General features: G+C 37.3%; 1 protein-coding gene across 4 annotated transcripts in view; it reads right to left on the minus strand.

Annotated features, from left to right (window-relative positions):
• The window catches only part of LOC144977276 (carbonic anhydrase-related protein-like), a 52586-nt gene that overhangs the window by 30634 nt on the left and 4452 nt on the right, over positions 1-17500 (minus strand). For 2 of the 4 annotated variants that reach the window (XM_078922321.1, XM_078922320.1), the window contains exon 2: positions 11755-11860. In XM_078922321.1, the coding sequence (XP_078778447.1) occupies positions 11755-11824 (70 nt within the window). In that variant the 5' untranslated portion in view covers positions 11825-11860. Of the gene's footprint in view, positions 1-2713; positions 2888-11754; positions 11861-17500 lie in introns of those variants that run through there. The other 2 variants (XM_078922319.1, XM_078922318.1) reach the window with 2 other exon arrangements.

Below are 17500 nucleotides of genomic sequence, written 5' to 3' on the forward strand. Positions count from 1 at the left end.
TCAATTCGCCTAGACTTGTGAGAGAGGTTTGGATAACAACAGAGTTTGACGTGAAAGATGTGATAATGACAGATGATTGCTGTCGTTCTGGTATCAATAGCAATGTTTATAATGGTGATAATGGTACTTGTTTACAGTGCTGATTGCGATAGTTATTGTAAGAAGTTGATGTATAAGAGATGTATAAGGTGGTGGTGGTGGTGGTGGTGGTGGTGGTTGTGGTGGTGGTTGTGGTGGTGGTACTGGTTTGGAGTGTGAATATTATATTATTTATTTTGTATGAGTGGGGAGAGGTCGTGGTGGTGATGGTGTTGGTGGTGTTGGTACTACTACTACTACTACTACTAGTAGTAGTAGTAGTAGTAGTAGTAGTAGTAGTAGTAGTAGTAGTAGTAGTAGTAGTAGTAGTAGTAGTAGTAGTCGTAGCAGTAGTCGCACTTTCTTTAGGTGATCGTCGCCTTCAATTGTGAAGTATGTTTAGGACAGTGTCAGGCTATAAGTTAACTAAGGCTACGGTTCGAGCCCCGCAGTCAATATCTCTTTTTTTTTTTCCTTAGCAAGACATTTTGCCCTTTTTGCTTGCTATAAAGGTCTGTACAGCTGACACATGCAATATCTCGATCTTTCTCGAAATCGACCCTAAAAAATATTCACTGAGGATGAATGAAGGGAATCTTATTTATTTATTTATTTATTTTTTTATTAATTTATTTATACGCTTACTAATTAATTGAAAGAGAATAAAGATCAGTCACGCTTTAAACACGCGCCCTCGTATGGAACACCGCAAGCTAATCGGGTTTTTTGTCATTAACGCTGTTACCATGTATTCTTAGAGGTTATGTAAAAATTCTAATTAAAAAATCATCTGTGTTCAAAGCGTTTTATCAAGGGACCAAAGTTATCCGTTAAAGTTTAAATACAGGACGATGCCTAACGTATTTGATAAGGCACTATTACAATACGAACACAAAAAAATATTCATTTACAAAAATTGTCTATTATTTGTCTGAGCAATATTAACCCCTTTGGTATACTGCCGTACTCTAGAAAAACTCATTAAAAAATTTGACCAGATAACTCGTCCTTCAAATATCGATCGATTTAAATGACCCTAAGGAATGGCAAAAAACTCTCAAACCTCGCGAAGTCCCAGGTTTGAGAGTTTTTGGCAAGATAGGGGTCATTTAAATCGATCGATATTTGAAGGACGAGTTTTCTGGCAATATGAATTTTTCCAGAGTACGGCAGTATACATCTCCGATGGAGGTCGTCAACCTTATGGCTAAACTGTCAATTGAATCATAGGATGATGATGGTGATGATGATGATGATGATGATGATGATGATGATGATGATGATTGATGTTGATGATGATGATGGTGATGATGATGATGATGATGGTGATGATGATGATGATGATGATGATGATGATGATGATGATGATGATGATGATAATATATTTATTGTCCGTAATTTGTCATTGAGTTCCACTTGATATAATACTATATACATGAAAACTATGATACCCAACAGGCATCTCTCTCTCTCTCTCTCTCTCTCTCTCTCTCTCTCTCCCCCTCTCTCTCTTTCTCTCTCTCTCCCTCTCTCTCTCTCTCGATCTCCTCTGACTCTTTCTCTCTCTCTCTCTCTCTCTCTCTCTCTCTCTCTCTCTCTCTCTCTCTCTCTCTCTCTCTCTCTCTCTATCGTGCGTGCGTGCACACACACAGACACGCACACTAGAGACAGATTCAAATCGTTTTCACGTTGTTACATTTGTGGTGGTCTGTCATATGACCTATCGTCTCAAAAAAGTATACTGCCGGGGTTGACCTGACATGATGCATAGAGTCGAAAATTAAGTTTAGCGTAGGGAATTTAATTTAGATTAAAGGTATTCACGGAGAAGAATGAATTTTGTCTTTGAAACTATAATATAAAAACACTTTCTGATTATGAACATCTTGACTTAAACACAATTTTCCCCATCAATTTTACCCGACGTGCACTTATTTGCAGGTCTGATATCCCAATTTAATATGGGCTCATTGTTGTAATGGGAATCTCAACAACAAAAATGACGCAAAATATTTTGGTCCATTACAACAATGTTAAATTAGGCCAATAATGGTGTTCGGATGCCAGACCTGCATATATGTACACGTCGATTTTACCTTAATGTGTACCAGACTGATACAATGAGTGACATATTGTTTCTCAATAATGTCAACGGTTACTCCAAGGGATTTATAAATACCATATTAAAAACAAACTAATAAATAAAAATGAATATAACAGCTTCACATAAGAACAAAAATACCAAAGACGAAACGTTTCGGGCTCAAAACCATTCTTCAGCCAACACCAAAACCAATGAAAACATACATTAATTAATTTAAAAACCAGATAATCGTCAGCGAAATACTTATCACGTCCTTTCATTAAGTATAAGATCATGGAATGGAAACAAAAAGAAAAATTCGCATGGTTACTAAGCAGGTATGTTATTTATTCGGCTCTTTTCTACTTTGAAACATTTATTATTCATTTTTTTAAATTACTTTTTACAGTCCACAGCTTCTAGCAGCTTAGTATCACTTTGAGTTGTAATAAAAATAAAGCAGAATTTCCCTAAACTGAAGCAAAGCATGAACGAAACAAGCAGAAACCCCGATGTATAAAAAGTATTGCACTCAATTCTTACTACACCCACATATATAATCTTAAAGAACTTCTTCCTGATTGAACAAAATTATTATTGAAAGACAGTCGAGTTTATGTATCCATTTATTTATCAACGCTGTGGCGGTTCCTCTATCCCCGCCTAATAGTAAGAGTAAATATATAGCTTTTGTATGGCTCGTGGTGGGGAAATAATCGCAGAATCGTGCCGGGGAAGAATCACAGAAACGATTTTTTTTCTTCTCTGTTTATTGTATTTATCGATCTAAGACAAGGTATTGCAAAATACGACGAGACCAATTATATTCGATCAACACGATATAATAATAATGATATTAAGTAATTATGTACCGAATACGCTTTCCACGCGATATTAAAAATAAAAGTTGACGTTTTATATAGCGCAGTATACACTGAACGTGCTCAAAGCGCTTTACAATGGGTCCCTGACTAACAGCAACACTTATCATTTAGGACGAGTCATTTTTTTCCGACAGAGACAACGCTGTTCACGGCCAGGTACTCATTTTACATCTGAGTACAGTGAGAGAATGTGAGTAAAGAGTATTTTCCAAGGACTCAACTATGCGCCGAGCAAGGCTCGAACTCTGGATCTTCCGATCCGAAAGCGTATGTCATACCACCAGACCACATAGCCGCACATATTATGGCAATCTACTCTCGTGCACTTTAACAAAAAACATTTATTTTTCCATTTTAGACAGGAAACTTTTATTCATGGATCCATCAACTTTATGGTCGTGGCTTTTAAAAATAATTTTTATAATCTGATTCTTTAGTTCTTCAATGAGACGAATAGGATTTTTTAACATCCTAGCCTGTCATTTGTTATCAATGAGGCAGTCGGATAGGATTTCTGCGGAGATGATACTTTTTTTTCCTTAAAAAAATAAATCATTAATCTAGTGTATCAAATAGAAGGTTGGGGGGGGGGGGGTGCGAAGTTTAGCCAATCCATAGAAGTGAGAGGGGGGGGGAGGGGTTCGTATTTTGGGCATTTTCTATTAGTTTATATCACGAGATGAGATGTATAAAATTGTTATACTTTCAATCAAATATACTGCTTGTAAAATAACGCGGAGTGTTTTGGGGCTGTTAAATTATCATTATTTTTTTTTAGGTGTAGTGTTCCCTTTTGGTGAATTTTCACCTGCATATTTTGTGAGCTAAAATTTAATAGGTGTGTGTGTTGGGGGGGGGGGGGGGGGCAAATAAGCTTCGGAGGGAGGGAGGCGGAGTGCGAAAAAAATATTTTAAAAAAATAGACGGTGTGGGAGGGGAGGAGGGGGGGGGGCATCTATTTGATACAGAAGAGTGGTGGAGAACCCGCAGTATTTTCGGAGAAATAAAGACTATTATGAACAGAGACCCATCTATTTAAATTATTATACTGCTGTGTATTGAGGAAATTACCATAGATTGAGACGATTCTTTTGAGCCATCAACGATCAAAATGGGTCCGGTAATAAAGTCTGTAGGCGCGCGCAAATGAATCTTGCATCAGGACCCCGGCAACCCTTGTACGCAGATTCCTTGACTTCGGACAGATCTGCATATATGAGATGGAAGTCGGTTTGGACGAATTCAATCCCTCAAGGGGGCGGGGACATCCACTCCTCGGAACTGGGGGAGAAGTTGCCTGGCTTTCCACCAGCAAGAGGCAGCAGCCTCTTATGGTTCTCACACTACTATGTTATGACGTTCGACCCAATCAGCAAAGTCCGGACCGCATTCGTGCACCGTCGCGAACCCGCCTGGTAGCATTTCGTTCGACTAGATGCCGTTTCGGGTTCTTGCCCACATCGGGTACATGTTGGACAGCTGGAAAGTCCCCACTGATGAAGCGCACTTGCTGTTAGGCAGCTCCTCGATCGAAGCCGATTCGCAGCCACCCAGTGTATCCTCTTACTGGTAACAAAGCCTGGCAACATCTCACCAAGCTTAGAGGAGTGTACGTCCCCGTTCCCACGAGGGATTGAATTCGTCCAAACCGACTTCCATCTCGTATGTGCAGCTCTGTCCGTAGTCAGGAAATCTGCGTACAAGGGTTGCCGGGACTTATTTCGCCTCGAAACGGGGGCACCGTCCATTATGCGCTTCAGGGGGGTATCCCCATTACCTCTCTCTTTGATCTTACTCAGCCAGTTTACCGTAATCGTCTCCCTCCGGACATCGGGGGTCTGGATCGCTGCCATTATCGGGCCCCATTCTCTAGGAGTTGTTGCCAGCGTTCCTGACACTATGTGCATCGACTTGCGAAGTTTTACATCCACCTTCTCAACGTTTCTGCTTCTACCCCACACTGGAACGCAATACCCGCGGTGGAATAGCATAGTGCCAGGGCGGACGTTCTCAGGAGCACTTGGCTAGCGCCCCAAGTCGTCCCGCCAGCTTCCTCAGAAGACTGTTGCGTTTCTCTATCTTTCTGGCAACTCCTTCGAGATGAACCCGATAGTTAAGGCTGCGATCCAACGTCACCCCTAAATATTTTGGATGCGGCTCATATGGAGTGGCTGGTCCCCGACTAGGACGTTCAGTTTACGGGTGTGCCATGCACTGCATAGGTGGAATGCAGTGGCCACGGTTTTTGAAGTGTTCTTCTTCAGGTACCACTTGTCGAAGTAGGCTTTGAGTCTGGTGAGTACGCTCTCGAGACGGGTCCACACTTTACTCTGAGTAACGAGTGCCAAGTCGTCCGCGTATCAAAGCCTCAGGGAGAAAGTGTTCGGCATATCGCTAATGTAAACGTTAAACAATATTGGCGCAAGTACAGAACTCTGAGGGACCCCATTCTTCAATTTCCTTACTTTACTCGTAGAGGAGGCATTGGGTGGCAGATGTGTTAGCTCTGGTGGCAGCCAATCGGCTTCGTTTGAGAACCTGCTTAACGTGCACGCTCATTGCATCAAGTGGGAATTTACCACGTTGACCAACATATACCCGTTGTGGTAACGAGCCCGAAACCGCAGAGCATCTAGTTGAACGTTGCGTTATGACGAAGCTTCCAGGCATGTTTGCGATGTGCACGAGTGCGGTACGGAATTTGCAGATTGGATCGATCGTCATGACATAGTATGTGCGGCTATGTGGCCTTGTGGTATGACACTCGGTTTCGGATCGGTAGGTCCTGGGATCGAGCCTCGCTCGGCGCATAGTTGAGTCCTTGGAAAAGACTCTTTACTCACATTCTCTCACCGTATTCAGGTTTAAATGAGTACCTGGCCGTTAACAGCGTTGTCTCTGTCGGAAAAAAATTGTAATATCGCCTAAAAGGCGTCATGTCCGTTCTACATGTTAAATGTTGCTGTTAGCCAGTGACCAATTGTAAAGCGCTTTGAGCACGTTAAGGGGATATTGCGCTATATAAAAGCTCATTTAGAATGTAAGCACCATTAGAAGCTGCTCCGTTTTGACGACTAGATGGCGATACCCAAGGACAGCTCATTATGGCCTAGCATCTTTAAAAAGATCGTTAGATCTTTGCAAGTTGATCGTATATCAATGTGACAAAAATAGTTTTGATATCTTTAGATTTGCCACTAATTATGTGCTCGTTGACAATCTGAACAATTAACAATTTTACCTCCAACCTTATTTTTTAAGAAATAGATGAGCCTGAATAGTGTTTATCCGACTATTCAGGAAGGACACACACACACACACACACACACATACACACACACACATATATATAATATATATATATATATATATATATATATAAACTGTACAGTAGATAGGTTTTCTAGTCAAAATGAAAAAAAAAGGTGTTTTCTTAATGTACGGATGCTATCTAGGATTTATTTTTCAATCTGCATTAGAAAATTGGGAAAAGGTAGATTAGTCGATTAAAATACCTGGCATTAAAGTTTAACGACCTAATGTTTGTTTCAACCCGTCAACTGTCGTGCTCTGGAAAAACAGATATAATGACTCATCATCTTGGCAACAACTATCAAATCTGGTACCTTGCGAAGTCCCAGTATTGAGAGTTTTTGCCAAGATAAGGCAATTTAAATCGATCGATACTTGAAGGACGAGTTTTCTGGCCAAATTTTAAAATAGTTGATTTACCAGATTACGGCAGTTAACTGGTGAATGGTGTTTTATCACCGTCGGCATTGTCCTGTCTTCTCTTTTTCCATCATCCGACCATCAATGGTGATGTGAGGCTGTATTGATTAAAATCGGAAATACCAAGCAAACCAGCCAAATAAAACATACCGTTTTGTTGACATAAATTGATTCAGCAAATACAGGGTAGCACTGTAACATGTAAAAGCAAATAGTTTAAAATGGAAAAGATTTGAAAGGAAAGATAATGGGGAATAATTGAAAAGGTTGTTTGTAAGGGTATATTCATATTCATATATATATATATATATATGTGTGTTTGTGTGTGTGTGTTTGTGTGTTTGTGTGTGTGTGTGTGATGTAGTGCTTGCTAAAGCAGAAATAAACGTACAAGAATAAAGATATTCTTATTAAAAAAGGTCACAATATAGATAACATATCGAAAAATTAGGAGGCAGGCATTGGTGTAAGTTATAGATCAATTATAAAAAGTGTCAGGCAAAGCAAGAAAGAAAAATACGATTAAAAAACCATACCAAAAAATCAGTCTACCTGGCCTGGGGATCGGACCTCAGACCTCCTGATTACTGGTCAGACGTGCTATCATTACAGCACAGACGTTACACTTTTCCAGATCTTAGATAGCATATCCAAGCTTTTCTAATATGATATACCTTATTGCTAATATTTCACAATCCAAAGTTTCATGCAGGCTTATTATATTGATTTCTACCACACAGAGAAGGTAGTCAAGTAGAATGGTTTTAATATAAAATTGTCATTTATGAATTTGTCTTTTTTTTTCATTTTCCCTAAAGTATCTAATTTTATTTGTTCATTTGAAAACATTAACTCTACATGTGCGAATGTTTTAATTTTCACTATAAACCACACAAGACATTTTATTACACTAAAGCACATACTCTTTGCAGTCACATAAGATTTATTTTACTTGAACATACATGTGACATTTTTCTCAGGTCTTCTTTTTCTTCTTCTTCTTCTTCTTTTCAGCTTTTCCCACATTTTGCAGGGTTGCCATAATGAATGCCACATCTCAATGCACCTCGCATAATATAGACATAATAATATGAGACCCTGGGGGGGGGGGGGGGGGGGTGTTAAGAATGATTAATGGACATGAGCTAATAAAGAGAAGTCGTGTGAGAGCGAAGAGAATAATGATTGTGTGAGCGTGGCAGGTGTACGTGTAATTGAATTGGTCTTTACCACGACATAGAGGATTTTTATTGATTACGGCAGGCAAGTGGGTGGGAGAAACACGCAAAATAGATGGTATTTTGTTTGTTCTTTGGTCTTTCTTTCTTCCATTCTTCTTCTTCTTCTTCTTCTTCTTCTTCTTCTTCTTCTTCTTCTTCTTCTTCTTCTTCTTCTTCTTCTTCTTCTTCTTCTTCTTCTTCTTCTTCTTCTTCTTCTTCTTCTTCTCTTCTTCTCTTCTCCTCCTTCTTCTTCCTTCCTCTCTTCCTTCTTCTTCTTCTTCTTCTTCTTCTTCTTCTTCTTCTTCTTCTTCTTCTTCTTCTTCTTCTTCTTCTTCTTCTTCTTCTTCTTCTTCTTCTTCTTACCTCCTCCTCCTTCTCCTCCTCCCAATGTAATAGTTCACCCCCCCACCCCCCCACCCATTCCATTTTTTCATGATTAAAAAAATAAATATACAAATAAAAACGTATTCACCCATTCACTTCACAATGCGGATTTAAGCGCCGTTACGCACCTTACAAGACTTTTAATGAACACCATGACCACGGATCTATTCTCCATCAAGGCTCAATTAACAACTGAAGAAACGCCTCGTGTGTCGAAACGGCCGTATTGGACGAAATGTGAGTTGAATAATTACTCATCATAATATAGGAGGTTATGGGGTTTTGGAGTTTTTTTATTCGTTTTATTTATTGATTTTTTTTTTTTTTTGTGTGTTCATAATGTTAAGAAATTATTCAAGTTTTGTGGCATATCAATTCTAACTGCAAACAAGATTTGGTTTAAGTGAAACCAGGCAAAACACAGTGTGCGAATTGATATTGAACGTATAATTTACAAACCAAAAATGGTGGACTGCTTAGAAAAAGTGAAAGTTTGTGCTGCACGATTCTAAATCACCTACAAAAGTAAGAAGACTGTAGCAACGATAATATTGTTTTAAAAAATTAATTTTAAAAAAACCATTAAAAAAATACCAACCGTGAAGTCAATTCGTTTGTGGTAACCTATAAGAACGTTGTAGAGACAGGTAATTTGAACGGTACTTTGGGGAAGAAAACCCATAGCAGACATCTCAGATCAGGTGAGGACTTCTTTCGAAAACAAACCAAAACAATCTCTTCGACTAGCATCTAGAGAACTACCCATCAGCCTGTCATCAATACATTTAGTTGTTAGAAAGGAATTACGTCTCTATCTGTACGAGTTGAAAACTGTATAAAAGCTCGAATCTACAGATTACACAGCTTGACTGCAGTTTGCCAATACCGTTCTCAACAGACATAACAACGATGGACATTTCTTAGAACGAATCATGTTCTCTGGTGAGGCAACCTTTTTCGTAGGTAGAACTGTGAATCGTCACAATACGTGTACTTGTATGTGTGGGAAACAAGGGCCAGATGAACTGAATGAATACAATCGTAACTCTCCGAAAGTCAATATTTGGTGTGCTTTAACTCTCTCCTTACCGATCATTTTCAGTATTTTCCCAAAAAGGCAGGCTTACCCAGCAGTAGAAAACTGATTTTTTAAACTCAAACAAGCTCTCTACAAAGCAACTTTATGTTCTTATTAATTAAGCAAAGATCATTATTCAAGGTTTGTGATGTACAAAATAAATCTGAACAAGAAAAATGTATATTGTGTCGTAACAAATGTGACGATTTTGATGCAGGTGGTAAGGAGAAGGTTAATGTTTGATGTGTGATTAGAACATTTTCTCTTCAACGAAAACATTGTAATTGCCGTATCATACCTAGAAATGCTTGAATCTTTTTGCATACCCCATACAATTGTTATTAACAGTCGTTTTCCAGCAAGATGGAGTACCGCCCCATTGGGGACTAAATGTGAGAGCCTGTTTAGATTTTTTAAAACGTTCCTGACAGATGTACTGAAATGGGTGGGCCCATAAACTGACCACCCAGGTCACCTGATATCTCCCCTCTTGATTTCATTTTCTGGGGTTATGTTAAAGACAGTTTATGCCACCCGAATAAGAGATTGCAACCTTCTCCAAATCAAGATAAGTTGTGGCGATTCTTACGCCTAAAATATTACAAAACACGTGGAGAGAGTTGATGAAGCGGTTAGATACGTTGAGAGAGAATGGAGGATCCTATTATTTAACGGTTTAGCTTGAAACGATGTGAAGCCCTGTCTTGTGTGTTATCTATATAAATATTGTCTAAAGCTGAATCAGACGCCTTGTATTTTCTCCCAACTTTTGCGTCAAAAATCGATTGAATCAAATGTTTTCCTTTTTCCAAAAAAGTGCGACTGTTTAGTAACGGCTTACGCATCTTCCTGAAATTTTCACCACAAAAAAAACCTTTGATAAGTTATGGAAAACAATGCAAAAAACTAGATGTTTCTGTTATTTCTAGTTTTTTTTTTACAATTCTTTATCGAGCAGTTAAAAATAACCCTGTATTTATATTGTTTCCACTTGGGGTTTTTTTTGGTGTGCGTACGTGTGTGTGTGTGTGTGTGTGTGTGTGTGTTTGTCTAGTAGCGAAAGAGCAGATACTTCTTTATCTAAAATCTTTTGATTATACCATTGTCTTACGTGTCCGGTCGGAGATGACCCTAAAGTATTGTGGGCACCGTCAAACAGAATGAGAGATTGGAGACGGTGCTTGCTGGTCAAATCATTTATTTATTTATTTATTCATTAATTCAATCAATCATTTACTTTTTTTAAATTAATTAATTTTATTTATTTATTTATTTGTTATCCGTGATCTCTTTCCCCAAGGACATAATCCATGAATTCTTATTTTACTGCTCAGGGGAATGGGTTTTCTCCCTTGAAAAAGTCCACTATGGTGTAATTGACACTTTGTGAAAGAGAATTATTATAGCCAAGCCTCTCCGACAGGCGTCACAATGAAAACAATGGCAGTGATTGGTAAACATAGCAAAATACACAGGTTTTACTATGATAGCATGTGTCTAAGTAAAATACCCACTGTTTTACCGCTTAATCAATAGAACCAACGCATGTGCAAAATTTAAACCGGAGACATTGATATAAAGAGCGCAAAACCTTCTGAAGTGACAATAGTTTTAATAGCAGAAGATGCATATCTATACCAGGTCATATCAAGTCGGTAAACATCCTCTCGCTCATAATGTTTATATGTAATATAATTGAATACCAAAATCTAGAGGTGCTTAAATGAGTCAATAAAATGTATAGTAAAATAAAGGGAGTAAAAAATACTCTCATCTCTTTGTATCTTTTATACGAGTCATTTTTACTCATTGAAATTTGGCACGGGTTTTCGCAGCTTTCTATATTCAGTTGGGTGATTTTTTCTCACTCAATCCTCTAAGACTATATTTTTGTGTGTATTTCTACGATTGTTATAGCGACCACAAGTGGTGTGTATTTTATACAAACACAAACCATCAATTCTAAAATGCCATGTTTACCGACTTGACATTGAACATCCACATACGGAAAGGGCCCCTAGGTCTCATGTCTCCATAAGTACTCTCCTCTAGATCTAACAGACCCTGCCACCCTATTGTAGTTGGGTGATTGATCAGAATGATTAAGAGAGATAGATAGATAGATAGATAGATAGATAGATAGATAGATAGATAGATAGATAGATAGATAGATAGAGATAGAGAGAGAGAGAGAGAGAGAGAGAGAGAGAGAGAGAGAGAGAGAGAGAGAGAGAGAGAGAGAGACTGGCCTTGACCGACCACATAGTTTTTGATTTGTAAAATGAAACGACTTACTTTGATACATGGGTGCTTTCATGATGTCCTTGAATTTAACCGTCCAGGCACTCCAGTTTGATGACGTCATTTCCTTTGTCTCTTTAGGCTGTATTTACACGGAATGCTGAGTTACAACAACAACAACAACAACAACAACAACAACAACAAACAAAACAAACAACAACAAAAAATAAATGAATAAATAATTTTTTAAAAATTAATAATTAAACTACAAGATATATTCAACACATAAATAAAAACAGGGAGCTTTGTTATGCTGTCTTCCTTTTTGGATGGAGAGAGAGAGAGAGAGAGAGAGAGAGAGAGAGAGAGAGAGAGAGAGAGAGAGAAGGGGGAAGTCAGGGGATGCCGGAATACGGGCTTACTTTTTTGTATGCAATGAGTTAATCATTGTCACAAACTCAGGAAAATCTGGAGCTCAAATCTACAGAAGAAATAAAGAAGAGACTGTTCCTGGCAACGGCAGAGTGCTTCTATATGGAGCAGCGACATGGACCCTAACAAAAGCCCTTGAGAAGCAACTGGACGGCTGCTACACTCGTATGCTACGGGTGGTCTTCAACGTAAGCTGGAAAAAGTACATGTCAAATGAAGAGCTCTACGCTGACCTTCCCCAGTGACTTCGAAGATACAACAGAGAAGACTGAGACTTGCTATGGGAAACCACTTGAAAGAACCAGAAACAGAGGCAGGCAGAATACAACATACATTGACTGTCTGCTAGATGACACAGGAATGGAAAGTAATCATTGCAATGAATTCATCATTATCATGTTTGTGTGTGTGCGTGTGTGTATGTTTATTTGTTTGTGTGTGTGTGTGTGTGTTTATTTGTTTGTGTGTGATGCATTCCAAAGTAAGAAAAGTCGAGTTGAAAAATGTGAGTGTTAGTTCATATAATAATAGTGTCTATGAGAGTGACAGGCGAATAAACAGGAGTTGATTCATTGTTAGCGACGTGTACGGCGACTGTTAGACTTTGTGGTCACATCTGCTGTACCCTGACCCTCCAAGAAACACGTTTGAAAAATTTTGGCCAGAAAAATATCAAATGTCGATCGATTAAAATGACATTCATCTTGTAAAAAACAAAATAAACAAAGAAAAAAAACAACTCTCAAACCTGGGACTTCATTGAAGTTTGAGAGTTATTGTTTTGCTTTTGTTTTGTTGGTTTTTTTGTTTTTTTTCTTCAAGATGAAGGTCGCTTTAATCGATCAATCTTGAAGGACTAGTTTTCCGACCAAATTTTTAAAACGTTTTTTTTTTTTGTCTTTCAGAGTACGGCAGTATAATGACGTGTTACTCAGATTGAGAAATGTAGGTCTTGGATCAGGATTCCATTGTGAGTAGCGCAAAGTTGAGTCCTTAGAAAAGACTCTCAACTCACATTTCCTTACAATACTCAGAGAGGTGTGTCAATGAGAACATGGCGGTAAACGTGTTGTATCTGTGGCAGAAAAATTGTTATAGAGCCGTACAAGCGTGTTGTCTTTTCATACCTGGAGTCACGGTTGGCTTGGGAGCCCCTATAGATAGTGTGCACTTGGCTAAGAAGCTCACAACGTTGCCATCCGGAAGTATAACGGATCAACACACAAAACTATGTGTGACCTTGAACGTTTATAGTCTGGTTTATCCATTTTAGTCAGAATTACTCATAAACGCGGATGGCAAAAAACAATAACAAAGACTTGAGTGACTACATTTAGTGGGTGTTGCGCTGTTTATAAACTTATTTTTAAAAAAATACCTAGACCTAATTACACAAGTCGGATAAGCCAAATTGTTATGGACCTGGGTGCACATATTTGGATGTCTGATAACCGAACGTAATAGGCTTCAACAGTCGCGACGTCACTTCCCTCGTAATGACGCATAGTAACTTAGTAACTTTCGGAACAATGGAGGACGCCCTTATGAAATATTTCTCCGACAAGCATAAACGTGTATCAAGAGGAGAGAAACAAAATAAATCTGATCATGTTTTGACTTTTATAAATTCTGATCACATGACAAATTAAAAAGTTCTAGCCAGCATGAAGAATAAGAAGTACCGATTTTCTTTGTTTAGAACCACGCTGCTCGATGCTGGGCGGATGTGACATCAGACTATTGAATCTTATTATGGGCTTGTTTTAATTTTGTTGTAATGGACAATATCTTACAATACAATACCTAATACGAGCTGCATTAGGCCAATAGTGTGGCCTTTGGTGCCCTATCACAGTGATAAAAATCGGATATGCATCAGTAAGACATAACGTACAAGATATCAATTATAAAACAAACATAAATTACTCATCGAATTCAAACTTAAGGTGATCTAGTCTAATTCCTTTTTCAACACAGTTTTTAAATAAGGTGACATTATTTTCGTTGGTTTGAGAGCATTTCCATTACAACATTGAGCCCATAACCATCTGATTTATCAGACCTGCACAAATATACACGTTGTTACGGCCTCGTTGTTGTAAGGGGAATATGACATCTCAAACAAGCACACATTTTTTCTTTATCACACACATCAGTATGTACCTATGTTTGATTGTATTGCAGACTGACACTAAATGAAACGGAAACATAATCGGAAAAATCTAAATCCGCACATAACTTTGAACGGTGACTTACATGGGGCTACGTGCACATGTGTACAAGTCTGATAACAGAAAGCAAATTGATGGCTCAATTTAACATTGTTGTCATGGATAATGTTAAGAGTTGGGTTGAAAGTATTTTCATCACTACAAGGAAGCAATAAAAAAAGAATTGGTTATCACACGAGTATGGTAATTTGTAATTGAACACATGTCGGCAGGGGGCGATAAAAGTGTTTTTAATCCCCCCCCCCCCCTGCCCTAAAAAAAAACAAAACAAAACATTATAATAATAATAATTTGTGACCGATGAAGTCAAACTGGTACTGTGAGCGGCTTAAGACTTCTAGGTCTCGGGGCCGAGTCTCGTTGTGGGATGCAAAATGTTGAGTCCTAGAAAAAGCTCTTTACTCACATTTTCTCACAATATTCAGGTGTAATATGATTTCCTGACTTACAAAAGTGTTGGCTCCGTGAGTGTTTTGACACTTCTAATTTTCTCTGGTGATTCTATGGTGTCTAATTGATTGCTATTTTCTATCTATCTGGATGTGGCTTGTACAGTTCTGAAAATCACCTCCTCATTTGAAGGGGCGGGGGAGGGGGGGGGGGGACCAACAAATAAACCAAACCAAACCAAACAAAACAAGTGGGTTTACTAGAATATCTATAAATTTTACCCATTAGATAAAACTGGAATTGAATATTAAATATACAATATGGATCAACTGTCCTTATTGTCTTTCAAATCACTGGGTTCTTTATTGGGTAACCAGTTTACCGCCGTCCTCTAGAAAAAAACGTATGTAAAAATTCGCGAAGTCCCAGGTTTGTCAGTGGTTTTTTTTCATATATGAGGGTCATTTAAATCGGTAGCCTTTTGAAGGATGACTTTATAAGTTAAAACCGATAGATATTATAGAATGTGTAATGTATGAAGACAGCGTCAGAAATGATAACGATAAATAAATAATCTAAAGAATGCGTATCAAATTGACGAATCTAATCTAATCGTGTTAAAAAATTGGGTTGTGGTGAACATTGTTCGTTCAGCCAATGTTAAATTTTCGCCAAAGTGCACAGAATTACCGTCAAATCTAAAAATTATAAAACTATTTTTTACAGTTTAAAAAAATGCTAAATCACCGTAGATACCTTTTATAGTCCGAGGCTAACAGAATTATTTTTTTTTTTACAATTGAAGGGAGAATATGTGGAAAAATAAAGCCCCGATAGCTCAATTATTATTGGTAGAGCACTCGCTTCACAATAAAAGAGACGGAGATCGATCCCAGGTGCAGTCGACATTTTTCTCTGACCCCTCAGTCCACCCATCGGTGATTGGGTAGCTGGGTCTGTTAGATCTGGCGGAGAGTACTTTGCGATAGACCAGCGTCCTATACAAAGGGTAGCAAGTAATTGCTATTGTCCGTTTCACGCTATAGAAACGGGGATAAACTCCGGCTCCATGGGCCTTATGGCTCTGAAAGGACTACTTATTTTAAACGGCTATTAAGAACAGGCACTCGTCATTTTAATTATTATACTACTGCATGCATTGTGGAAATTAAAATAGATAGAGACGAATCTTTTGAGCCATCGTTCCGGTAGGCGACCAAATGGGTTATGGATTCCCAAATGGATTCCCAAAGGCAAGTATCAAATTAAGAACCGATCATAACGGCCTAGCAGACTTTTTAAATTTTCATTTTTGTCAAATGGTGATAGAATTACCCTTACTTTAAAACAAGTTGTCATTATTATTATTATTATTATTATTATTATTATTATTATTATTATTATTATTATATATTATTATTATTATATTATTATTATTATTATTATTATTATTATTATATATTATTATTATTATTATTATTATTATTATTATTATTATTATTATTATTATTATTATTATTATTATTATTATTATTATTATTATTATTATTATATTATATTATTATTATTATTATTATTATTATTATTATTATTATTATTATTATTATTATTATTATTAATATTATTATTATTATTATTATTCTCGCTACGAGACGTTTGCCTGACATTCCACTTCTATTCTATTTAGAAAGATTATAGTATCTAAATTTTCGTTCACGTAGAAGTAGAGGCGATCTTATTCACATACAAACACACACACACACACACACACACACATATATATATATATATATATATATATATATATATATATATATATATATATATATATATATATATATATATATATTACTTCCTGATGAGAGCTAACGCTCGATGCAATGTTGTAGAAGTTAGATAATCATAATGATCCTTGAAATGTTTATAAATAGCTCCTTTTACCAAAAAGTTGAGCACTATTATTTCATGGTTTTTGTTTTTATAATTTATATTATATATATATATATATATATATATATATATATAGAGAGAGAGAGAGAGAGAGAGAGAGAGAGAGAGAGAGAGAGAGAGAGAGAGAGAAAGAGAGAGAGAGAGAGAGAGAGAGAGAGAGATGGTTCTTACAACGTGGATTAGAATTATATTTTTAATTATTCGCATGTTACAAACGCTAGGGGAAATAAGTTTAAGATATTTGTTGAACGCTGTAATTCGTCTATAAGGAAAAATAATTCAAAGAACTGTGACAATATGGAATAATCTAATGTTTGAGACAAAACATTTTTATTCAATTATTATTTTTAAGAATGCCATTGATAAAGAACTTACCAAGATAATATTTGATTTCGATGAATAATGTAATAATAATAATAATGCTGAAAACTTATATAGCGCTATAACTCCGAGACACCAGACTCTAAGCGCTTAAATTACAAATTACTTTGGCTGAAACATACTCATTCACACACACAAGCACACACACACACACACACACATACACACACACACACAACACAACACACAACACAAACCAAACCTATCTTGCTTCTCATACCATCTACTAAAATCGAAACAAATATGTTTTAAGCGAACGTTTAAAAATAGACAAAGATTCTTTTTCACGAATGCTCTGTGGTAAGGCGTTCCAAATAGAGGGTCCGAAATGAGAAAAGGATCTCATTCCAGCATTTTTCCGAATTCGAGGGACAACTAGTTTTGTGGAATCACTGGCCGAACGTAAGGGGCGGGGT

This window comes from Berghia stephanieae, chromosome 7, assembly GCF_034508935.2.
Source record: "Berghia stephanieae isolate SIO BIC M18660-M18661 chromosome 7, UCSD_Bste_1.3, whole genome shotgun sequence".
NCBI lineage: Eukaryota > Metazoa > Mollusca > Gastropoda > Nudibranchia > Aeolidiidae > Berghia > Berghia stephanieae.